Here is a 25,007-nt window from a genome sequence, read left to right on the forward strand (position 1 = left end):
GTGTGACACCCACCTACCAGGCAGTGGTTTCCAGATGAAGAAACCAAGGATCAGGCAAGTCAAATAACTTGTCCAAGGTGCACAACTAGTTATTTATGATTGAAACCAATGGCTAACTCCAAATCCCTTCTACAATCCTATGCTTACTCCTGGACAAAGAATGTGAGAATTTATGATTTGGGTAACTTGGATTTTTACCCCAGGGTCAAACAAACCACCCGTGAAACCTGGAAAGGGCTGGAGCTCTATTTTTTGACTTTCATACAGTGCAGTTCCAAACCAGATTGGGACAACTTTGTGCCTTGCACCCCATTAAAACTGGGGCTAACACAGCATGATTGATTTGAGTAGCCTTGCCTTAGTAGAATATTCAGGCCAATTCCTTCTCTGAATGAGTCTCTGAGAATTCCTAGAATCTGGGAAGAGTAACGGAGGGTCTGGAGCCTTCCCTATACACCAGGAAGTCTTGGTTTTGCTAAGAACTTGGCCAAAGCCTTGGTGGCGTCAACTCCAAATCCACAGTTTCCTTGCAGTTACTGCTTGAGATTCTCTGAAGAATTGTGGCTATATGCCAGGATGTTTAATAGGAAGCTCTTTCCTTTATGACATCACCAGCCAGGTAGCTAAGGGGACTATCTGAGACACTCTTAGAACAACAGCCACTTTTGTGGGAGTGCAAGAACAGCTTTTAACACTGAGGGTAAATATTCAGGCTTCATTAGGACCCTGAATACAAGCCAGCCGGTAAAATATGGGATCTACCCAGAGAGGCACAGTCTATCAAATGGTCAAGATGAATAAAATTGGGTCGAAGGTAGCAGTTTCACCACAGAAAGGGGCTGAGGTTACTAACACAACCCCTCAACGGGGACATGGTTATGTTCTTGCCTCAAGCCAGCGAAGTGCTGCCGTCTCCCTGAGCCCTTCGCCCCACCGAAGATCAGAAGCTGGGCATTCCACCACTCCCCATTCAGCGTCAGACTATCCTCGATCTACCTCCCCCCAGTCAGGCCCCCGCCTCTCTGGAGCACCTATCCCTCGAGGAACCGAGACCCGACCAAAATCAGAAGCATACCGCCATTCCTCTCTTCAGCGAAAGATCCAGCAAACTCAGACATCAGCTTCCCATGCCATCCAGATGCAGCAGACTGTTAGTCCATCCAGGGAAGAATCCACACGAAGAGGGTGTGAGAGCAAGTCAGGGCGTGACATCAGTAATAGGTACTCATTAACCCCAGATGCCAAATCCTCTCGCCGGTTGAGTTTTGTAGACCAGAAGGATAACTTACAAATCTTACAAGAAGAAGACCCACCCTCCAAGGTCCAGTACCCACAAGGGGTCAGAGTTCCCCGTAGGACTTTGGTTTGCCCAAAGGATGAAGCAGTCCAAACTGAGCCTATCCGAAAGAGTTTGACTGCTGCTGAGATCAGATCTCCAAGGAGACCCTCTAGCCCCGAACGCAGCGGCAGCCGCGTCTATGCAGATTCTCGGACAACACAGAGAAGGATCCTTGGCCAAGAGTCTGAAATGGGTCGTCAAAGCTCAATTTATGTAGAACCCAAGCCCTTGCATAGGAATATGAACTTGGAATCATCCCTCAGACTCTCCATCCTTAAAGATTTGGATGGTGGACAACGAGCTTCTGTGCGTCCAGAACCTGAGTCTATCCACAAGCATTCTGTCTACAGTGAAACCAAGCCCTCCTCAAAGGTCTTAATATCATCAGAAGTGGAGTCCAACATGAGGTCCTCAATCCGAGGAGATGGCGAGGTCGGCCGCAGGGTCACCATCTGCCCAGGAGTACAGTCGGTACAGTCAGCTCACCGTGTGACATCTCAAGCAGTGTCTGAGAGCCCCCACAAGTCCTCCATGTTTGTCACTCCAGAGCCGGTCTATAAGCAGCAGACCCAAAGACCCTCAGAAAGTGTCTACATGTCCCCAGGACCCGCACTCAGGTATCCAGAACCCTCCCGAAAGCCCTCTGTCCATGCAGAACTGGAACTGATCCCTCGGCCTTTACCCCCACGGTCTTTACCTAGGTATGGGCCCGACTCCTCATGGTGGGCCTTACTCAATCCTGAAGTTGAAATGCCCCAAAGTCGGCCGACAACACCTGATTTTGAGCCTAAGTCCCCTCCTCCCCTAGACCCTTTATTGTCCTTTTTTGAAATGGACTCAAGCCCTTTCTGTGAGGATCCGATGTTCCAGAGAGAGAAGGCAAGTCCATCACTACCACCAGCACCAGCAACACAACCACCACTACCATCACCAAAGGAGTCTCCAAGCCGGGCACCATTGAGGGAAGTGCCACAGGCCCCCAAGCACACCTCCAAACAACCCAATCAAAGGTTTAGTGCTTTCTTCTTGGGTATGTGAAGAAGCAGACTGCCCAGGTGCAGCCCCAATTTAGTGAGGTGGGATGTTGGGGTGGGCAGGAAAGGCCCCCTCTTCATTCTGGGCCTCAGAGCTGCCCCCTGCCAGTGCCAAAGCTAGTCCCATTCTTGAGCCCATTGCTCCATTCCTTCCCCGCTAGCTTCTTTGAGCTAATGACATTGATAACGATGCTTGGGCCAGCGTCAGACATTGACTCTTCCAGGCAACACTGCTTAACTTCTCAATGGAGGGTTGTAGAGAGTGGTTTGCAGAGTGGGAAGCAGCTTCCAGAGAGAGGAGATGAAGAACTGAGCTGGAGTGAGGGCTGGTAAGGGCTAGTAAAGTGAATAAGATCCTCAGGTAAATATTACGGCAACAAAGTGGAGAGGGTGGAGCATAGATGATCTGGGACTTACACTTCGAAGAGGGGAAAGGCATTAACAGTGACAAAAAGAGGGTGGAAAAAAAGGGAGAGGGAACAAAAGGGAGAGGGAAAGTGGGAGTGTGACATTTAGTCCTAGGCTGGAGGAGCTTTTTAGAGAGGATCAAGGGCTGAGGGCACCTTTGGGTGGAGAAATGTGGAGCTAGAAAGGGAGATATTAAGTAGTGGGGGGGGTGGTGTGTACATCCCACAGAGAGAAAAAAGGCAACAATCTGTTACTTTCAGATGTCTCTGAGGAAATGTACAATCGTGTCATCTGGTGGCTCAAAGGTCTGTGCGTTTCCCTCCTGTCGGTCCGTTGTGGGGCTTTGGGAGGCAGGAGGACAGGTAGGAGGGTGGCCTCTGTGTATCTGCAGAGCTAGGTCTGTTAGGCCAGTACACTGGGGTTTTGACTTGAAGGAGCAGAGGAACTTCTCATCTTGCCTATAATTCTACAATTAGAGTCATCCCTTTGGGACTTGGAACCTTTTTCATTTTCAAGAGTCTCCTTTTAATGGGAAGTAGTCACTTCTGGAATGGAGAACAATTTAAGACCATGGCCTTTCAGCTTAGCTGGTCTTACCTATCATGTGATTAAAAAAAAAAAAAAACCACCAAAATGAACTATCTGCTTCATATCTTACTTCAGAGCTGACTCCACACTAATTCAGGTTGAGGGGTATCCTCGTGTGTCTCTCTGGTTCCTCAGAACGCTCCTCAAGCCCTCACCCCAGGACCTAGGAGGTACTTATTGGCTACTGCCCAGGTGGGATCTCCAGGGATGTCTGGGCCTCCACCTTGAGGCCATGAGTGGGTCCTGTAGCCAACTCGAGAATCCTTGAGAAGTGTCCCCAGGGCCTGGTGACCCCCTGACTCCCTCCCACTCCCTTGGTACTCTTGACCTCTCTGGTGGGAGGGAAGATGAGGACCAGCCCTCATATAGTTAATTTTGGTGGAAAGGAGTTCCTGCTTTGAGCATTGTAGCCCAAAATATTCTCCAGCCCTTTGAGCATGAGGGAAGCCAGGGCTCTAGATGAGGAAGTTCCTAGGGAGAAGAGAGCCTTGGGAATGCAATCCATTTCCAACCAGCATGAGCCCTCTCAGTGATGGACAGCAAAGAACAGAGAAGGGCAGCCCTGCCCCTCAGAGGGAGCAAAGCTGTATAAAGTAGAAGTTTAGTAAAGTATGGATTCTGGACTTAGATTATTGAGTTTGAGCCCTGTTTCCACTATTTTCTGACTGTGACCTTGGGTAGGTTATTTTACCTCTCCAATCATTAGTTTCCCCATCTGTTAATGGGAAAAATGGCTTCCTCTTGGAGTTCTTGTGAGGACTGACCAAGCTATTACCTGTAAAGCACTTAGCATGGTGCCTGGCAACAGAGAGCACTCAGTAAATGCTAGCTGTTGTTATTTGGGTCACTTGTGCTAGGAAGGAATTTGGGCCAGGTTATGCCCAAGTCCACTGGACATCATTAGTAAAATTCTCTTTTTCCCTTCTTGTTGGCACTCTCTGAATCCATTTGCTGCCCCCTGGGAATGCATGGCTTCTGCTTCTTCGTTATGACAGATGAGGAGGTAAGAACACCCCTGGGAAGTTACTTCCAGTCTTCCTGTGCTCCCCCTTATCCAAGTCCCTTTCTTACCCTCAAATGGAAGTATGTATGGAGGGAGACAGACAGACCTGCTCCTTATGGTTGGTCAGGTTGTTTACTGAACAAGGGCACCTGGCTGAGAGAGTAAGTGGGGCCTGAAATCTAGCCTGTGTTCTACTTGCCAAGCTGTGCACCTGTAGGGCTGCATCTCCTTGGATGGGGGTTTGCATGAAGGTGCTATATGAGCTAGTTGCAGCCATGGAGAAAAAGAGTAGAGACCTTCTGGCAGACGATGAATCCTGCTGAGTGCTCTATGGGAAGGCTGTCTGGGAAGCCATAGGTTGGATCCGTCCCCACTTGGATCTCCCCTCTCCAGCCTAGGGCACTCCAGAAAGGGGACGTTTTTCTGGGTTACACAGTATTTGAGTCCTCAACTTGGAAAGGCACAAGGTGAACTCTGCTCTCAGCAGCCCTGTGTCCTGAATTTGGCGAAGAGTGTCCTGATTTCACAGTGCATTGTTCCCATAAGTACCTTAGTTCTTCTTGGCCCATGTTTGATAAGATAGTCTGAGCGATTCCTGCCTGCATTCTTTCTCTTGCCATATGTCTCCCTTCCCAAAAGCCTAGCATGGCCTCTAATAGGTCCTCTCCATGATCTAGCCCAGGATGGACAGTTGACTACAGATGGAAACAAATGGGAGGGGGTAGGATAGCCTGAGCTCAGATAATGGAACAGCTGAAGGGGAGGTGCCAGAAGTGCGGCTGCCACCCCCTCTGCCATGGCTTCTTATCCAGCCCAGTGCCTTGAGCTCAGCTGTGGGTGGGAACAGCTACTTTTAGAGATTAATTCCGTGCAAGATAGTAAATCCTTCTCTCCCTCCTCTCTTTCTCCCTCCCTTCCTTCCTTCTTCTCTCCCTTCCTTCCATAAACAATTTTTATTCAGATGCCTAGCACTCTGCTAGGCACTATTGGGGAAAGCTCCGAAGACTTATAAGCGCACACATTCTTTGGCCTTAAGAAATTTACCGTCTGGGTAGGGAGATAAGACATGGACAGGAAATGTTTAAACAACAAAATAAAATAGTCTGTGCTCAAATGTCCAAATAAATGCGACAAACTGAATAAGTGCTCTTGGAGGGTCTTAGGAGAGAGGGAGTCAGCAGGGAGTGGTGGGGGTGTGTGTATGGTCAGGTTACCCCTTCCTTCCCAAAGCCAGGGGGTATCTTAACAGTTAGCCTCTTGCTCACCCCTTGATGCAAATCTATACCTTTGGGAAGGAGTTAGTATTTCCCCTTGTTCAGGATGTGATGTTTTTGACTGCGCAAGTTCCTCCCTGTTTTCCCCCACCCTCACCCCCTTTCTCTGTGCATCTTGTTTTAGTTTAGGAAGTCAAAAGCCTTGGCAGCAGGACGGCTCCTTCCCAAAATAGCTGTTGTCCTGTCTCGATAATTGCAGCTCTCCAGCCCTGTTCAGCAGCAGAGCTGCTCCCCAGAAGCTGGGAAGAGAAGACTCCCAGGCAGCTGGGCCGCTGGTCTTCTCTGGCTCCCTGGAAGTGGGGCAGCATGGAGGTGGGCCAAGTACTCTCTTCGCAAAGCATGAGAGCACTAGGCCTTCCCCATCCTGTCCCCCAGGCTGCGTGGCTCACAGGTAGTCCCAGGATGGAGACAATGGTGCTGGTGTCCAAGGCTTCTGGTTCCTCTGATCTGGGAATGGCTGACTGTAGAGTCTGTCCCAGATTCCATTCCCAGCAGGAATTCTCTGGTGGCCCAGCCACGGTGCCTGGCTCGTGGACGGCAGCATGATGGTTGTTAAGCTTCACAAGCCCTTTTGGTTCCACAGCTGGGGACAGAGCCTGATTCCGCCCATCTCTCTCTCTAAGTGTCAGCTTCCTCCCAAGCGGCTCCTCAAGGCCCTTTTTTCTAAGGAGTGGGGTGGACAGATGCTTCTCATCCTTGGATTGGGACATTAGGGGCTGGAGTCTCCCCAGAGGAGATTACGCTGGACTGAGGGAAGCATTCCTGATGGGTTTTTTTTGGGTATTAGAACTAGCAGAAGCTCAACAGGAAGGTCCTAAGGGTACCCTATGGGGTCAGCGGGGGCTGTCTTCTCACACAGCCCTGGAGAATTCCCTGGAGTAAAGCAGCTCTTGATGGATAGGGCTGCCCTGGCCCCAAGATCCTGTGTCCTCAAGACACCTAACCTACTTGCCCTTGGATGTGACTTCTCAGGCCGTCAGGGGACAAGGTGGTTTACTCCCTGCTGTATCTATCAATTATGCAAAACACAAACTCTGGAAAACAGGCCAGGAACCAGAGGAGGCCGTCTCAATGATACCTAAGGAAGACTTCAGTGTCTTTAGGGTGACATGTCATTTGGCTCCTGGGGGATGATACAACCAGCCTCCTGTTGGCTCCTGAGCCACAGGGATGTTTTGCTTAGGTAGACTTCCTCGACAAAGAAAAATCCAGAGCCTAGGAGAAACACAGGGAGGCTCTGCATTCATGGAGATGTTAACAGAATCCCAAGATATGGGCTTTCTGAAAGGAACCCTAGAACTATCTTTCCTCCTCCTTTCATTCTCTCTTGCTCAGAGGCTCAGAGTTGAGAGGAAAAGGAATTATTGAAAGAATGGAGCAGAGCTGCTGAAAATGGGGCACGGGACCCTGGGAGGCTTTTCATAGCAGCTTGACCCTCGCTACTCAGGTTCTTTTTCTGTCAGATGGTACCTTGTTCATTTCCAGCTACAATGGACAGCTAAATCCAGAGCAGGATGGGAGACTGGTGACCTCTGGCCCAGACTTGCTATTTTGGGGACAGGCTAGGTTGACTAACTCATCAGAATTTGCCAAAGACTTTCCTGGTTCTAGCATTGAAAGTCCTATGTCCTGGAGACACCCTCAGTCCTGGGCAAACCGGAACAATTGGTCACCCTAGGACAGGCTGTGGTGTGGTATGCCTCAGCAAGAGCTACTGGAAGCACAGGGCAGAGAGATGCTGTCCTGCCTTCACTGTGAGACTTGGGCAGATTACTCCCTCTGTCTATAAAATGGGGGCAGGAAAGTGCTATGCCTTCCTCTTGGGCTTGATGGCAGAACTGAGGCCAGAATTCCTTAGTTTTTTGTTCAGCCCAGAATGATCCCACATAGGGAAGAATCTGCCACATCCATTTTGGACTTTCTGGTGTGTTTCAGGAGCTACTTGTTTCCCTGCCTGGAACCCATCTCCAGCATTATGTCTTTCTGTCAGAGTAGTTTGGTGGTGTTTGAAGTGGCAGGTTTTTCAAGTAAGAGGAGAAACACTGGGCCTGGGTAGTAGGGAGCTTGGCTTCAGAGGGCAGGGTGCATACTAGGGTGAGGAAGCCACCCTAACAGCTGCTCAGCCAGAGGAAGGCCGTCCTGAGTGACAGAAATGACCATGTCCCTTCACTCTCCTCTGCTCAGCTGCCTTTGGCCCAGCTGCCATGAGGGGAGAAGCAAGAGACAGCTGCACCATGGGGGCTGAATGAAGGCCTGGAGGAGGGGGACAGAATGTGAGGCAGTTCCTGAGAGAAGCTCAGGCTCTGACACTGTAGGTGGGAGGACTGGGCCAGCCAAAGTCATTTCCTTGGCACACCCACCACAAGCAAAGTCATTTAGCTCCAGGAGTTGCCACAGTGGCTGTTTCTGGGAATTCACAGAGTAAGTCTGAAACCAAGCCCTGTCTTCTAGAGATGGAGTGGTGTCTAGCTGGAGAAGCTGACTCCACAGTTGGTGGCAGCATGGTCATTCCAATGCCACTTAAGTCTAAGGTTCTTCTTCCATCCCTCCACATCCATTACACATGCACAAGCCTAATCCCTTTGGAGGGAAGGCATTTGAAGTAGTCACAGTTGACAGTTGCTGACTTGGTGTTGATAATTTTCTCATTAGCTGAAATAATAGCCACTACTCATTTTAGTGTTTATACCATGCTAAGTATGTTACCTTAGTGAATCTTCACAGCAACCCTATGAGGTAGACTTTTTTCTCCCTATTTCATAGATGAGGAAACTGAGGCTCAGAGCTGGCTCCTCAAAGCTGGGAGCACTTTAGGGAGCATCCTGCCCCAGGGATTCATATGTGGTGTAGAAACTCTTCTCCTGTAGCCACTTCTTCCTGGAAAAAGAATTCTATTTTGGCAGCACATTTAGATAGCAATAATTGTGAAGGGAAAAGTTTTAGAGGGGACAACATTTGTGTCTTAGCGTGTGAACTGTGAGGCTGGGAGGTGGGTATGAGCTGGTGAACAGCCAGAATGAAGGGCAAGTTATGGGTCAACGAAGCCCAGAGCCTCAAGGCTTGTCTGTGCTCCAAAGTCAGAGTGGAAAACTAATCAATGGATCCTTTCAGCCAATCCATATTGATCAGACACCTCCTGGGGACAGAGGCCTGGTCACCCAGGCAGACATCACAGCACATGTTCACTGAATTGAAGTGAGTAGAGGTTAAAATAGAAGACATACTCCCTGTCCTTAAGGGGCTTGTGGTTAATTTGGGAGAGAAAAATATACAGATGGGTCACTTGAAAGGATGTGGACATCAAAGGACAAAACAAATTCCAGTGAAATGAGTCAGCAAAGCTTCTAGGTCTGGAGGGTCGGGGGAGACAAATTTCGGCTGGGTATAATGAAGACCTTGGTAACTTACTGCCCGAAGATTGAAGGGCAGTTGTTAGAGTTAGTGAGTTTTTGGCCATGGGAGGTATTCAAGTAGAGGCTAGGAGGTCAGGGGTGGCTCTAGAAGGGAGTCAGACTCCAGTGGGTAGTGGCATTGAGAGGTGTGTAAGTCCCTCCCATCCCTGAGCTCCTGTGCCCCTCCCTGCTGCAGAGAGGGTATTGGAAGGATGCTCTGGCTGGCTTCTAGCACCCTGTTGGCTCCGGAACTGCCCCTCACTGCAGCCATTCAGCAGGTGCCAGAAAACACAGTGCTCCCTGGCCTTGCACCCACATCTCATGCCTACCCCAGGATCATGGGACTCTGGGGAACAATTTGGGGAGAAGTAAGGCTTGGGGTATTTTGGTTTCTTACCTCTGCACAGACCTTGCTGAATGGACTGGCTAAGATTTCCTTGAAAGACACAATGCAGTGATAGCCCTTTGGCCCCACCAGGGCTCTCTGACTATAGTCAGTGACTCATCACCTCAGGGGGAAGAGAGGTACAATTAGTTTTTGCACCACTTAAGGGAAACTTCTACTGAGAGGCAAAAGTGGCCTTTGCTAGTCAGGCAGATCTGAAATCCTGATTTCCTGTGGTAATCACTCTTTATTCTTGGCTTTTAACCTGGGCCCTGGCTTGGCCCAAGCACAGTATCCTTGTTTATCTCTGTGCCATGCAACCTTCACCCATGGGTGGGCAGGAAAGATCCAGTGGAGGGGGCCAGTAGTTTTTCAGACATGTTGGCCTGACCTAAGCAGAGGGAGCCCAGGACAGCAGGCTGAGGCTGTGGTTGCTGATCTGAATTTCCCAGAGAGTCACCCTTTGTGCCAAATTAAGCGTCCAGTCCCCAGACACTTGGCTTGAATACCCCACTCCAGCAGTGCCTGGGAAATTGTTCTCTAGTCAAGAATATCAACGCCTGGTGGGATGTTGAATTTCAAGGGAAAGCCAGAGCTCCAAGAGCTAAGGGACATTGAAGCAAGGTTGACCCGGCCACCTGCTGGCTGGAGGTGGGGAAGAGGGCTCAGTGGTCAGTGACTCACACAAGGGCTGCTTATATCTTGGCCCTGCTTCTGACCAGGTGTCAGACTCTACCTGTGCCAACAAAGAACATGAGAGCTGGAGTTGGGGGGAGTTCACTTTTCTCTTTCAATGGGGGAAACCGAGGCCCAGGAAGGGGAAGGGACTTTCGGGCAATGAGATAATCACCAAAGCTAGATTGGGCACTTATGCCCAGGCCAAGTTCTCTCAGAAACCCCTGAATGCTGCAGGCTTAGCATATGGGGTTTGTGCAGGTGGAATGGCTTGAAGTCTGTCTTCAGCTTTTATTTCACCCAGCATGCCTCATGTTGGGCTTGTGGTGCAGTGATTACAAGGGGACTGTGACCATTGAGGCCCCAAGATTTTTGGCTTAGAGATGAGTTCCACGGTCCCAGGCCTCCCTTGTGGCCTCACTTCCCTCAAAGCAAGCTGTCACCAATGTGCCTCAGGACACACAGGACTCTCTGGGGCCCGGGCAGCAAGTGCCAGGGCAGAGCTTGGATTCCACCAGCAGCTGAGGGTGAGCTAGCCGAGCTGCCTTCTGAGATGTGTCTGTGTCCACACTTGGACTGCAGCCGGGGCTAAGGGGAGGAGGGTACTTGCCATTGTGGAAAACACGGCTTTGTGATGGGGCCTGTCTTCCTTGACGTAGGTGTCCTCCTCTAGGCCCAGCGCCCCCAGCCCACACAGAGACTGCCCATGGAAGCACCCAAGAGGTATTATGAGTGTGCACATGAGTACTAGTGGCCTGCAGCAAGTTCCCAACAGTGGAGCTTTGTGGAGCCTGAGTTTGACGTCCAGGTCTGGGTCTAATGGCAGCAGTTGCTGCTGCTTCTGCAGACTTCCAGCAGCCACTGGTTTCTCTCTAAAGAAACTCTTTTACATCTTTGTTCTCCTGAGTACAGCTTCAGATCTCCTGTTTACCCCAGAAGACTCTCTATACGTTCAGAGTTTCCCTCTCATCAGAGCCAAGCTGCTGGCCCCTATCCTAGTTTAATCTCCTCATTTTCAGGCGTGGAAACGGAGGCCCAGAAGTGAGTTGCCCAAGGTCACCCAGCTAGAAAGGTTTTTCCTCAACTTGCTGGCTCATGAATGCCCCTCATTTCTTTAAACAATGACACACACCCCTCTCATCCTCCAGGCCACCAGTGCCAAATATCCAATAACATCTCCAATAGCAGCCCCATGTTTTCTGAGCCTGTTCTCACCTGCCGTACCCAGGCCCCCCTCCCTCCCTCCACGGAGTTCTAACTGATCCCAACTATGACCATGGGGTCACAGATCAGACTGAAATAGGTAGGCAGGCCTCTGGTACTTCTATAAATAGAGAGAGCCATGCCTCTGGGCCTCAGTTTTGTCCGAAGTGTATTCAGGCCAATCAGCCTGTCCTTGGGGGAGGGATCTTGGAAGTCAGGGAGGGGCATGCTTCTGGAAACTTCCACAGAAGCCTGACCAGCTCAGACCTGTATTAGCTCAGGAAATCCCCACCAACTCCCCACCCCCTAAGCATCTACTTCCCCCTGGCTGCTGCTGACCCTTCTGAGCCTCTAATGCCTCTAAAGCTGCTGGGGCATTTGTCCCCACAGCATCTCACCTGCTCGCCCAGCATGGCCTGGGTCACGCCTGGGCTGGCCTCTCTTGAGGCTTCCCCACTTTCCTCAGTCCCAGGCAAGCCTCTACTGCCAAGGGTAAAGGCCACTCAGCCTCTCCCTTTCACCATTCCAGCAGATGATCCCTGGATAATTTATGCAGCAAATCTTCTTTAATCTTTAATCTAGGGTCCTGAACGAAGGCAACCTCCTGTTTCTTCTTCACAGCTTGGGTGGAGGTGGAGAATGTCTGACATTCCACCTTAGGAGGTGTGGAGGGGTATGAACAATCAGTAACTTCGATATCAGACAGGTTCACTCTCCGTAAACCTTGCGGAATCTTGGGGGTAACTAATGGTTTCTCTCCAACTCGTGGGATAACTACCCCCCCCCCAAGGGCATCTCCTCCTGGGGATGCCAGGTGGGCCCTTCTGTTTTCTTTGGGGACTAGCTCAAGCCCCCACAGTGATGCGCTGCCTGAAGAGGCCACTTGTTTAGCGGCTGAGTAAGGAAGAGCCAGGTGACCAGTGCAGCCCTGTCCTGAGCGCCTCTCTGCACTCTGCGCTTCTGGGGTCGCGGGCTGCAGGGCCGGCGCCCAGGCCGGCTGCCCCCTGCGCACCAAGCGAAGGCACCCCGCGCCGCGAAGGTGCAGGCCCCGCCCCAGGGTCGACTCGCCCCGCCCCTGCCCCGGGCCCCGCCCCCGCCCCCGGCCGGTCCGCGCTCAGGGCGGCGGGCGGAGGCCGGCGGTGCGGCGAGGTCGGCGCAGAGCTCCGGCCGCGGGTCGCTCGGGCGCTGTCCAGGCGGAGACGGCCCGGCCCGGGCTGCAGCCATGGTAAGGCGAGCGGACGCGGGGCACGGCCGGGGCGCACAGGGCCCGCCGCTCCCAGGCGGCTCCGCGGAGACCCGCTGCTCCACAGCCCCGGCTGTGCGGGGCGGGAGGCGCTGTCGCCGGCCGCGGGCACAGGCGGGCACTGCTGGCAGGCAGCGCTGCGCCGCCGCTCCCAAGTTCCTCCTCCTGATCCGAGCAGCGACGGAGCGGGCCCCGACCCCCGGGGTGCTGCCCGCGTTCTTGGACAGAGGAGTGGGTCCGTGCTGGAGGCGGGGGGCCTCCGGCCGAGACGCTCATGTTGGGCTGGGGAGGGCGCGTCAGCGATGCGCGGAGGTGAGGGCTCCCAGCCTTGCCTGGGTCAGCTGTTACCTGGGTGACCCCTCCTCACCCACCTACCCTAGGTTCAGGGGTTAGCACCAACTTCCTTTAGAAGACATACAGAGGAGGCCCAAAAACACTGCCTGCCTCCCCAAGAGGGATGGTGAGACGCTTGGGCCCTCCTTCCCACAGCCTGGCCAGGGGCAGCTCCTAGGCCCTTCCCACAGCGCCCTCTGCCCAGGCACCCCTGAGAGAGGGAAGCCCAGACCACCATCCTACCCCGTGGGATCAGCTGTGTCCCTCTACCTCTGAGACAAGAACCATGGGGAAGCTTCCTGCTGCTGCATCCTACACCCCCCCCCATACCCAAACCAGGTCCCGCTGCAGTGGTGGGGGTTGGGGGAACTCATTCCTGCCACCTGCCTGTAGTGGGAGGAGAAGCAGTAACCCTAGCCAGCCTCCCTTCCTTCCCCAGGTAGGAAGTTTTGATGTTTGGCTGTGAGGGTGCCAGCTCTTCTCCTGCCATCGTTGCCAGAGCCCACCACAAACACATTATGCCGGGAGTCAGGGCCTCCAGGCCCCAGGCCGGCCTCTCCTCTCAGTCTGGAAGTCAGTCAGCCTAGCCTTTGCCCTCTGCATTGGGAGGCACAGGCTGTTTACAGCAGGAGGAGGTCTGTGACTAGCCTGTGGGGCAGGGTGTTGCTGTGGGCAGCCTCCAGAAGGGAGCTCCCTGGGCCCCATGGAATCAGAAGCTTCCAGGTCTGGAAAGGCCAACCTTTTGGGCTCTTGTCGCTCAAGCTGTGTCTAGGCTGAGGCCCAAGTCTTGGCCAGGAAGTCTTGGTGACCCTTGGTGACCTTCCCCAAAGGGGGGTTCCTGGGAGAGGCCAAGCGGTGCCTTTCTTTATTTATCTCTGTCCCCCTCCTTCTCCCTACATGGGGATGGACAGACTGATTGTTCCAGGGATGGAAGCCTGTGGGAGCACTGATTGTCCCCAGTGCCAAGCCCAGCAGGGGCCAAGAGGGGCTTTTTCTACCACATGCTAAGTTCAGGTCAGCTAAGGTCTTGGTGCTTTCAACTTGGCTGAGGTCATCCTGTTCCTCTCTAATTAAAGACACCCCACCACCACCAGAGTCCTCAGCCCCAAGTCTCTGCACTCAAGCCGTCCAGTCCTTAGGCTGACTGGTTCATGTCAAGCCAGACTCCTCTATGAAGGTCTCTTTGTGAGGGGAGATCAGTGTCCCAGCTGCTTTGGAGGTCAGTGGGGAGAGCTCCCCAGCCCTGGAGTTCCAGGGGGTTTTAGTTTGCATGTGATAAGAATAACAGGCCAACATTAATAACCATCCTGTGACTTGAGATGCACCTTCTCTCCTCAGGTTCAAAGCAGCTTGAGGTATCTGTCATCTGGGAGAGCTTTCTCCCCCCAGCCTTCCTGGGAGGCAAGGAAGGGCCATTCACAATAGTACATTAAGACCCTGAAATTAAGACACTATTCCAAATCACAAAGGGTGTTTCTGGCCAAACCAGAAACAGCGGCCTCCTGACTCCTAGTCAAGTGCTCTATCTGCACACTCCCAGCCCGGCCCCTCAATTTGTTCCCACCTAATCGGCAACTCTGAAGCCTCTGAGATGCTGGCCTCCTGTTGGCCTGAACTCATGCCCCTCAGAGAACAAGTGCTAGCAGCTCCTCCACGGACTCTCTGGAAGCGATGGGGTGATAGAAGTGATACGGGTCCCCATGAGTCAGAGGTCAGGTATTCTAGGGTGGGAGGAGTCCATCTGTGGCTGGGGCTCTCTGCAGGGAAATCTAGGGGCAGATTTCTGAAGACAGTGGGGTTCTCTGCTGGGAGTACACAAAGGGACACTTGGGAAGAAAAGTGGGGCAGTTCCCATGAGAACCTATACCCAGGGGATTATGGGACATCCCACCCTACTTCAGCGCTGCTTAAAGTTAAGGTTAAAGAGAGAGAGTGGAATCCTCTGGGAGTGGAGTCTCCTGGGTGGCTGTCTCCGTGTACTGATGGGCCAGGTCACCTTGGGGTCAGCTCACAACCCTCTCACGGACCTCGGTGTCCTTGGGGGTTAACAGGAAAGGCCAAGTGGATCAAGAGCCTGTGCTGCAGACAGACTTGGGAGGCTGTGCCCACCAGGGTAGGCAGCAGGCAGGCGTCATGGGGCAGCCAATCAGAGGAGATGGGGACTGCAGAGAAACCGAGTGATCCCGCTGCAGCTGAGCTGTCCTTGGAGGGTAGGAGCCCAGGGAAGGGGAGGAGGAGGGGTGGGGAAGGACATTCCACAGGCTTTTTTGGCCCCTGACAGAGACAGGGAGGTCAAAGAGAAAGGGAAAGGAGCAAGCCAGGAAGCTGGATTACAACAAGAGCATCAAGACCAGGCTGTTTCTGTGTGTGAGGAACTTTGCCTGGGAGACGAAATTAGACCTAGAGCTTGCTGACAGGGATTCTGAAGCGTGGGACATGGACCATTCACTGGGACTGCAAGGCAGTTCTGTCCCTGAGGACAGGACTGAAGCTGGGGTAAGGTGCTGCTCTGGGAGATGGTGGACCTGACCTGTCTTCTCTTGCCTTGGCTGGGATTGGGGCTAAACGTCAGAAAATGATTTGGTCACTGGCAGAGCTGGAGGTGGGGAAGAACAGACGGGAGGTGAGGACTTTGGTGTCCTGACTCCTTGTCTAAAGCCCCTGTGGGCCCCTCCATGCTGATAAGTAGCCAGGGCTGGCAGGGAGAATGGTGCTGGGTTCCTGGTGGCTCTATTGGAAAATTGTGGGGGCTAGAGGTCTCCATCAGTGCCTTCTCTGCTCAGTGCCCCTGGGGAAACCAGGTGGAGCACAGTCCTCTCTCTCCCACCCTTAACCTGACCCCCAGACTTACTGCTGGGTCACTGCGGGGTTGTGCAGAGGGGCGGGATTTCCTGGAATTCCCCAGACTCTTTAGCTGCCAGAAAACAAGAGCTGCTGCCCTCCAGCCCCATCCCTTCTCTGTTGCCATATAATGAATCATCCAAGCTGGGACACTTTTGCAAGTAAAAAGGGGCACAGTTAGTCATTATGCTAGGAAAACTAACATAAACTCGGACGTATGGTAACCCCACTGGACCCCACAGATATTATGAATGAGAAAAGCCTGTTAGGTCAGACTCTCCTCAGGACAGCCTCTTCTGGTCACTAAGCCCCCACATGCTGGTTCCAGTTCCAGGCTAAAGGTCCTCTTTTCTTCCCTCTGTCCGGGTGAGTCCTGGAGACTATGGCTATAAGCAGGTGTGGGGACTTGAGAGGCGACAGCCTAGAAGTAGCTCTTGGGGGACTTTTGCCTCTAGCCTCCCTATCTCAGTCTCTTCCGTCTGGCATGAACTGACAATGTGCATGTCTGCCTTCCTCAATTCTTCCCTTTGTAAAATTTTGCCAGAAGACTGTAGCCATCTTATCTCCCCCCACCCTGGTTGGGACTCCACAATGGTCTGGGGTAGCCCTCATTGGCTTGGCCAATCCCCAGAGGGTGAGTCAGCCTCTGAAGCCGGCCCTTGTCCATTGTCTGGGGGTGGCACGTGGGTATTGTAAGGCAAAGCTGAGCCCGGCACTGCCAGGCACTCCACAAAGGGGCTGGCCCCCAAAGGAGAGAGGAAGGTTTAGGGTCTAGAGCTGAGGATGAGAGTGGGGGGAAGTGGCCTCTCTTCCAAGCTGGAGATGGGATGGAACAGGTCTCCGCAGAGGAGCCAGCCATTCTCTGCCTACTACCCTTGTGGTTCGCAGTTCAGGCCGCTCCTGCACTGCTAGGGCTAAAGCCTAGTTCCAGACAGAGGGGGCAAGAGGCAACTGAGGGGTGCTTCCCCTTATATGTCCCTCACAGTTAGTGGCTGTCAGCAGCTCCAGAGGCCCAGTGTCCTCCCATCCTCCCTCACCTGGTCCCTCCCAGCTCCCCTCCACCCATACTCAGCATCCACTGGCAGGTTTACCCTTCTCTCTTGGGGCCCAGGCTCAGGCTCTGGTGTGGCTCAGTGTCTGGAGTAAGGGGCGTCAGGACAGCTGTACTGAGCTCTGGGCAGTGAGGCCTGGGGAGTGAGCACCTCCAGGAGAGTCTACATCTCAGTCCCAGAGCTCACTGACCTGCAGTGACCGGAGGCGCGGAGCGCCCTGCTGGCTCTTGCTTTACCTGGGGCTGGCAGCTCCCTTCTCCCATACCTTTTTCCCTCCCGTCCCTGCCCCTTTCTGACTCTGCATTCTCCTGGAATCCTGAGCCACATTCTTTTGTCAGCTGAAATGCCTCTGTCTGCTCCTCCTTATTCAGTCTGACTTCCTGGCCTTTGGGGCAGTCCCTGGCCCCGGCTTGGCCAGACCCCCCAGGAAGAGCAGCCTCAACAAGCATGCTGTTGAGAGGGAGCATCAGGACTGGAGCTACTCAGCTCCCAAGAGCAGTTACTAGGGCTTTGGGGGCTGCCCAGGGCTGCTCCTGGACCCTGGGGCCTTTCCTGGCCTCTTGGACTGGGGAGGCCTGCGAGCAGGTGAGGGAGGGGTGGTGAGCACTTCCTCTGGCTTGGCTGCTAGTGCAGTTTCTTTCCCTTCTAACCACAAGCGCTTTCCTCTCTCTCCATCTCACCTTCTCCTGTCTTCCTCCTTCATTCTTCCCTTCCTGCCACCTACCCACCTACCTCCCCAACCCCCAGATCAAGCGCTTCCTGGAGGACAAGGATGGTGCAGAACTGAACAAGTTCGTGAAGGATTTCCCAGGAAGCGAGAGCTGCCACCAACCAGAGGCCAAGACCTGGGCGTCCAGGCCCCAGATTCTGGAGCCAAGGCCCCAGGCCCCGGATCTCTCCCAGGATGACCTGGAGTTCAGACCCCCCTCGTGGCCCCAGCCCTCTGACAGCCAGCAGTACTTCTCTGCCTCAGTCCCTCTCAGCCCCTCAGCCCGGCCCCGCAGCCCGTGGGGCAAGCTTGATCCCTATGACTCCTCTGAGGTAGAGCCTCCAGCCCTGCCTTTGTCTTTCAGTGGGCTGATGCAGGAAGACCTAGGGAAGGAGCAGAGAGAGCCTGAGTGTGTGTGTGTGTGTATGTGCACGTATGTGTATGTGTGCACACACACGTGCATGTGTGTTGAGCTGGGGCCTCTCTCTGTCCTGGGTAGGCCCCAGCTCTGTGGTATCAGCCCCCAGGTGCACTGGAAACTGATAGTATCAGCAGGGGCAGAAGCCCAGCTGGTGGCCCCAGATGGGGCCTCAAAGGAGTCTGGCACTACTCCTCTAAGACTGAGATGAAGACCTAGGAGGGAAGAAAGAGGCTCATGTTGGGTCCTGGGGCCCCTCCTGCATCTCACCCTGATGCACTCTGCCTTCCTGTCCACTAGGATGACAAGGAGTACGTGGGCTTTGCGACTCTCCCCAATCAGGTCCACCGAAAGTCCGTGAAGAAAGGCTTTGACTTTACCCTCATGGTGGCAGGTAGAGCAGGGGCAGGGCTGGGCTGGGCTGGGCAGGGGATGTTTCAGGTGGGGATGGTATGTACGTGGGGAGGGGTGATGGGTAGGGAAGGAGAAGCAGCAAGTGGCTATGCCTTTTTGCCAAATAGCCAGGAGTCATGGGTGGCCAAATGTATGTATATGTAGGGGGGTGAAGTGGTGCAAAGAACACTTGACCAACAGTTTTCTAGTATTTGCCTTTTTCTGTGTGACCTTGGGTAATCTCCTACCCTTTCTGGGCCTCATTCAAATGGGAAGGCTGGACAAGCTGTTCTCTCTGCTTCCTTCTAGCTTTAAAATGCTATGGTTTGGTTAGTTTCTTCCTAATTAGACAAGAAAGCACTCCCCCTTGGAAAAACACCTTGGTTTAGTGGGGTTGCCTCTTGGCTATAGGTCTTATCTACTGATTTAGTGCTTCTGTCCTCTCTTCCCTGTCAGGAGAGTCTGGCCTGGGGAAATCCACCCTTGTCAATAGCCTCTTCCTCACTGATCTGTACCGGGACCGGAAACTCCTCAGTGCTGAAGGTAGGCAAAGGAGAGGAGCCCGCAGACAGGCAGGCCGACCTGACTTGGGAAATCAAGCTCACTCCAGAGTCTGGGGGATGGGGCCTTCCCCAGCACGCAGGAAAACATGACTTCCTAGAGAGACTGACGGCATATCTCCATAGGCCTTTCTGGCCTGGCAGCCCACCAGCCAGCTCCCTAAAGATTTGGGTGCCGAAGCAGGGCAGGGACCAGAATCCTGCTCTCTGAGTGAGTCTCTGACCCCCAAAGGATTCCAGGAATCTAAGAAAAGAGCCGGGAGCAGAGAAGAGGCTGGGGCCAGAGCCAGCAGCCACCGGCATTTCCTGTGTTGGGAAATGTGCTCCTTGCTGGTTCCCAGAGAACAGGCCCCCCAGCAGCCTGGGGGTGGGAAGGGGGGCAGTGTGGATGAGGCAGTCTGGGCAGCAAAGCTGGTTGGGGTGGGTGGTTTGTCCTGACTGGGCAGGTCCTTGCCCTTGCCCTGGCCTCAGTTTCCCCCTTCTCCAGAGCGGATCATGCAAACTGTGGAGATCACTAAACATGCAGTGGACATCGAAGAGAAGGGCGTGAGGCTGCGGCTCACCATCGTGGACACACCAGGTTTTGGGGATGCAGTCAACAACACAGAGTGGTATGTCTGACCAAGCACAACCCCCTGTTACTGAACCAAAAGTGGGTTTACCTCCTGGCAGAGTTAAAATCAGACTCTTGTCCAGAAATAGTTGTCACACAAAGTAGACAACTACTTGCAGCAAATAGGGGGCCATACGGAATCATTTCCAAAGTCATGGCATCCCCGAACAAAAGGAAGCAGGGGCCTTTTATTTTGGATGGGAAATGAATATTCAAAAGGGACAGGGGGGCATTTGCTTGCACAGGCTCTGTTGGAAAACATGCTTCCACATACACTGCAGGTTATGGTAATAAGGCCTAACCTCCAGAGTGGAGGTCTTAACACTAAAAATGAAGCGAAGGTCGTAGGCCTCACTCTTATGGTGGGGCTTGGTCTGGTTCAGAGGGATTGGTGATTGCATCTCTTAAAGAGTTAAATGCTTCTGAACCCATCCTTGAGTTCCTTGGGGCAATTAATCGGTGACACCCTCACCCATTCCATACACCCATACAGGGGCACACATAGGTGCAGACATATCCAAAATTGTCAGGAGGAAGAGGTTTGTGACCTTGAGTGTGCTGTGCCCTTACTGGACAGCTGTCTCCTCTGTAGAGTGAGAGGCAGGGATTGGAATAGATGATCTCTAATGTTCCTTCTGACTCAGACCTGTAATTCTGTAATGGGGGCGAGGACACAAAGGTAAGAAAGAAGAGCCTCAAAAGAGCAAACACATGTGAAAACATGGGGCACAGGGCCTGACATACACTAGGTGCTCAATAAATATCACCCTCCCTCCTTCCTTTCATCTCACCAGCAACACTTTAGGTACCACAACAAGTTTTATTAAAGGGCTGACAGGGCATAGAGGGAGGGGTGAAGAGGAGAAAGAAGAGACAAAGGGAAAGAATGGGTGGAACTTTGTTTAAACTCCAGGCATCCTCTAGGCTACCTGCCAAAAGAAAAGATGGCTTTGCCACACACCCGCATCATCCCTGGCTTCTTTTTATCAGGAACTGGAGGGATGCTTAGATAGTGGTCAGCCTAAATGAGTAGATGAGAGGAGAATGGATGATAAAGACAGGAGAAAAGGTGATGCCTTTGATGAAGAAGTTAGGTGGGATGGTGCTAGGACCCCTAGACCAAGAGCTCAAATCTTGATTCAGCATTTAATAACTGTGGGATCTGGAGCAAATGACTACTTCCTATTTCTTCCGTTGAAAAATACCAGCCCTGCCTGGTGGTGCAAGCGGTTAAGTGCACGTGCTCTGCTTCGGTGGCCCAGGGTTCACAGGTTCAGATCCCGGGCGCACACCGACACACTGCTTGTCAAGCCATGCTGTGGCGGCATGCCATATAAAGTAGAGGAAGATGGGCATGATGTTAGCCCAGGGCCAGTCTTCTTCAGCAAGAAAAATAAAAAATAAAAAAAAAAGAGGAGGATTGGTAACGGGTGTTAGCTCAGGGCTGATCCTCCTCACACACAAAAAAAGGAAAAATACCAGCCCTTACCATCTCACCCAGTTGATCTGAAAATCACCCTGAATGAGGCACATGAATGTACATTGAAAACTGTAAAGGGCTGTTTACATGACACTCATGACTTTTAAGATGATAATTGCAGGACCAGTGCAAAAAAAAAAATGTGGGGCTCCTTGTTCAAAATTATTAAGAATTTCAAGACGGCCACAGCGGAGAATCAAACCAAGAGTGAACGCTTCTGAGTGTGGGGCCCTTTGTGACTGGACAGGTCGCACGCCCATGAAGCTGACCCTGGATCATTGCCTCACAGACTAATCAGACGCTTACAGACCTTTCTGTGCTCTGAACCCCCATCACATGCTTTATTATTACAACATGAGACTTTCAGCTCAGCACACTGGTTCATCTTCAACTTCATAGTCTAAGTCTTGAGAGGAGGGCCATTTCTTACATTCTTGCCATGGCACTGTGCTAGTACATAGTACATGGTCTCCATAAATAGTCCTGATAGATTGAGGTGGCCTCCATGTTATTGTCACCCTTCTGCTCTAGGAATACATCTCAGCAAACTGGCTTGCCCGGACACTCTAGCCCCAACCAGCATCTGGTTCCTACTGTCCAAAGTGTCACCCCTTGCTTCAATCAATCTACTTACCTCCTTTTACCTTCCATAATAATAATAATTTCATTTGCCTGGCACCTCACAGTTTATAGCACACCTCCACATATACTCATTTAGTCAACCAGGAGGAATTTATTGAGCACATGCTAGGTGTCCAGCCTGTGCTGGGCATTATAAGGGATACAGAACAAGTATGAATGATCCTTGTCATTCATGAGAGGCTTACAGTCCAGTGGCAGCAGGGGTGGGGGAGAGGGGGGCAGCAGTTCTCTAACGTGTGTGTCAGTCAGGTAGCAAGTTAGTAAATGGGTCAGGCAGTGTAGTGGCAAACACACAGAGCTAGGAGTCAGAAGGCCAGGGATTTGGGTCAGTGGAGAATTTGCTAGCGAAAATGATCCAGATTGAGTTTCTTAGCTGCTCTGGATTTAGTCTCATCATGTATAAAATGAAAGTGATGGTGGTCATAATGTCCACCTATCAGTGAGGATTAAACTAGATTAACAGAAGAGCAAAGGACTTGAAAATTGAAGTTCTTGAATATATATATATTGATTATATATATAATCTCACTCTGGTAAAGAGAAGGGGAGAGCATGAACCTCAATTTTCATATCTATTTATCTCTCTCTCTCTCTATCTCACTGTGTGGTGAAGAGAAGGGGAGAACAGTGTGCATTGGTGTAGTCAAAGGAGCCTTCGTGGAGGAGATGGTTCTTGGATGTAGCCTTGAGGAATAGGTGGGTTTGGAGAGGTGGAAGAGAGGGTGGAACCACATGAACAACGGCTCTGAGGCTGGACTGTGAACCTGACTTAGGGCTGCCCTGGCTTCCAGTTGATTCATTTGGTTCATCTGCAGGCACCTTGCTATTCTATTGCTTTGTTTGGTCACCTGGGCTCTTTTCCTCTCAGAACTAGTGTTTATTGAACTCTGCTGTGTGCTTAGCTTGATTTTTCTAACAGGATGTGTGAGATACACCCCTGTCCTACCCAGGTGCCTCCCTGAAGATGTGGTAAAGCAAGCCAGGGGAATAGCAAAGTCCTGAAAACACTGCTCAGGGCGAGGGCTGCTCTGCAGTCACAGAGCTCACTAGGCAGTCCCCAATCCCACAGTTTCTCTGCTTGTCTGTTCCTGCCCAGCTGGAAGCCTGTGGCAGAATACATCGATCAGCAGTTTGAGCAGTATTTCCGAGATGAGAGTGGCCTGAACCGCAAGAACATCCAAGACAACAGGGTGCACTGCTGCCTGTACTTCATCTCGCCCTTCGGCCACGGGTACGGTCCGAGCCCGAGGCTCCTGACACCATCGTCAGGAGCTGCCAAGGGAACAGGCCAAGAGCACCAGGGGCAGGGCTGCCACTAGTAGGTGGTCACAGATTCCTGTTCCCCAGGCTCCGGCCATTGGATGTTGAATTCATGAAGGCCCTGCATCAGCGGGTCAACATCGTGCCTATCTTGGCTAAGGCGGACACACTGACACCTCCTGAAGTGGAGCGCAAGAAACGCAAAGTGAGGGAAGCTGGTGCAGGGAGGGGAGCAGGTGGGCTTCTGCAAAGGCTGGGGTCCCCAGAACTATGGGCCCCTCGTGTGTTTGCCAGATCCGGGAGGAGATTGAGCGCTTTGGAATCAAGGTCTACCAGTTCCCAGACTGTGACTCTGATGAGGATGAGGACTTCAAATTACAGGACCAAGCCCTAAAGGTGGGGCCATCCCAGGGCTTCCCTTTCCCATCTTGTTTCTTCTGGGCAGAAGAGGGAAGTAGAATTCTATATAAGGGTGGGCTATTGGGGTGGGAGAGGACCTTGCTTCCTAAAATGAAGCAGAGAAGATGAAACTATAGGTGAAAAGGAACAGGTGAGAAGGAGGGTGTTGACCGGCCCCCCTAACTTCTTCCAGGAAAGCATCCCATTTGCTATAATTGGCAGCAACACTGTGGTAGAGGCCAGAGGGCGGCGAGTTCGGGGCCGGCTTTACCCCTGGGGCATTGTGGAAGGTAAAGCCCTGAGCTTGTGACTGGGGAATCTCCTTGCCCTCAGTGGCTCTCCCCTACCCACGCCCCTGGCTGACCCCTAGCCTTGCTATGCAGTGGAAAACCCAGGGCACTGCGACTTTGTGAAGCTGAGGACAATGCTGGTGCGTACTCACATGCAGGACCTGAAGGATGTGACACGGGAGACACATTATGAGAACTACCGGGCACAGTGCATCCAGAGCATGACCCGCCTGGTGGTGAAAGAACGGAATCGCAAGTATGGCCAGAAGCCAGGGCAGAGCAGGCAGTGGGGGGGGAATCCCAAGCGCAGCCTGGGGTGAGACCAAGCCCTTCCTTTGTTCTTCTACTGGCCCTGGGCTCAATCCAAGCATGTGCTAGGGTCCCCGTAGCCTTACCAACCTCTCTTTCCCCTTCCCCTCAGCAAACTGACTCGAGAGAGTGGTACCGACTTCCCCATCCCTGCTGTCCCACCAGGGACAGATCCAGAAACAGAGAGGCTGATCCGAGAGAAAGATGAGGAGGTGAGAGCAGTATGGGTTGGTAGGGGATGACAGCCTGGGAGGTCCCCTGCTTGATCATAAACCTCAGTATCTCTTGGTTTGAGAATGGGAAGATCCCTGGCTCTGATGCATCTCTGGGTCCTGGATTGGTGGACTAATGGCTCTACCCAGGGTCTCCATCACACTTCAGGGCTACCAGAGCCCTGGCTCCAGGGATTAGAGCTTGGGGGCACTTCCTTAACACTATCCGACTCTCTGAAGGGCCCCATTTTGATACATGTGCCTGTTCCAGCTGCGGCGGATGCAGGAGATGCTGCACAAAATCCAAAGACAGATGAAGGAGACCCATTAGCTGGCTTTCAGCCTTGGATATTTAAATCTCCTCCTCTTCATCCTGCCCATGCCGGCCCCTCCCAGCACCAGCTCTGCCCAGGCCCCTGCAGCTACTGCCACTTCGCCTTACATCCCTGCTGCCTCCCCAGAGACTCAGAGGAAATAAAGTTTAACAAATCTATAGGAGGCTTCTGGTGTCGCTGTCTGTATCTTTACCACCTCCCAGAGACCAAGATCCTAGGACCCAGTTTTGAAAGAGGGCTAGAGAAGGGTGCTGGATTCTGGCTTTTAGTAGGGAAGGGAGTGGGGGAAAACGTTCCCGCTCCATGACAGGGTTCAGTCTCTGCCTAGAATCCAGCCCGGCCTCTCATCTTACTAACTATCTATTCTGCCTCTATTATCTGAGGCCTGAGCCTCTCTCCATCTTTCCCACATACAGTACTTTAAATTCTATAGAAATTTTGGTCTGATATCTGCCCTTGGGAAAACATGATGTTAACTGCATGCAGCCTCCTGACTTCTATTTCCCCTGATTTGGGGAAAGACATACAGAATTAAACTCTGCACTCCAGGAAGCCTGTGATGGAGCACTGAACAAATGTTGAAACCCCTGTAAGCACCAAACACTATAGTAAATGCT

At 52.5% G+C, this 25,007-nt stretch overlaps 1 protein-coding gene across 7 annotated transcripts; it reads left to right on the plus strand.

The window, feature by feature from the left end:
- The first annotated feature begins 784 nt into the window (after positions 1-784).
- Positions 785-24,553, plus strand: SEPTIN4 (septin 4). Of its 7 annotated transcripts, XM_058560567.1 has the most exons (14): positions 785-2,369; positions 3,042-3,086; positions 3,829-3,836; positions 17,518-17,811; positions 18,198-18,291; positions 18,747-18,833; positions 19,338-19,461; positions 22,682-22,816; positions 22,933-23,050; positions 23,140-23,241; positions 23,438-23,534; positions 23,628-23,790; positions 23,956-24,055; positions 24,327-24,553. In XM_058560567.1, exons 1-14 carry the CDS (start codon positions 785-787, stop codon positions 24,384-24,386), a joined length of 3,012 nt encoding a protein of 1,003 aa, XP_058416550.1. In that variant the 3' UTR covers positions 24,387-24,553. The 7 variants fall into 7 exon arrangements, with proteins under 7 accessions (XP_058416550.1, XP_058416553.1, XP_058416556.1 ...); XM_058560570.1 differs by lacking the exons at positions 785-2,369; positions 3,042-3,086; positions 3,829-3,836 and adding an exon at positions 12,452-12,526; XM_058560569.1 differs by lacking the exons at positions 785-2,369; positions 3,042-3,086; positions 3,829-3,836 and adding an exon at positions 12,640-15,373.
- The last annotated feature ends 454 nt before the right edge of the window (positions 24,554-25,007 follow it).

This window comes from Diceros bicornis, chromosome 18 (genome assembly GCF_020826845.1).
Source record: "Diceros bicornis minor isolate mBicDic1 chromosome 18, mDicBic1.mat.cur, whole genome shotgun sequence".
In the NCBI taxonomy this organism is placed as follows: Eukaryota; Metazoa; Chordata; class Mammalia; order Perissodactyla; family Rhinocerotidae; genus Diceros; species Diceros bicornis.

Bases quoted from the DNA above. Each gene is read 5' to 3' on its own strand.
- SEPTIN4 (XM_058560567.1), top strand. From the start codon at position 785: ATGGTCAAGATGAATAAAATTGGGTCGAAGGTAGCAGTTTCACCACAG. The intron at 2,370-3,041 runs GTATGTGAAGAA...TGTTACTTTCAG, and splicing joins GTTTAGTGCTTTCTTCTTGG to ATGTCTCTGAGGAAATGTAC. The intron at 23,051-23,139 runs GTGAGGGAAGCT...TGTGTTTGCCAG, and splicing joins TGGAGCGCAAGAAACGCAAA to ATCCGGGAGGAGATTGAGCG.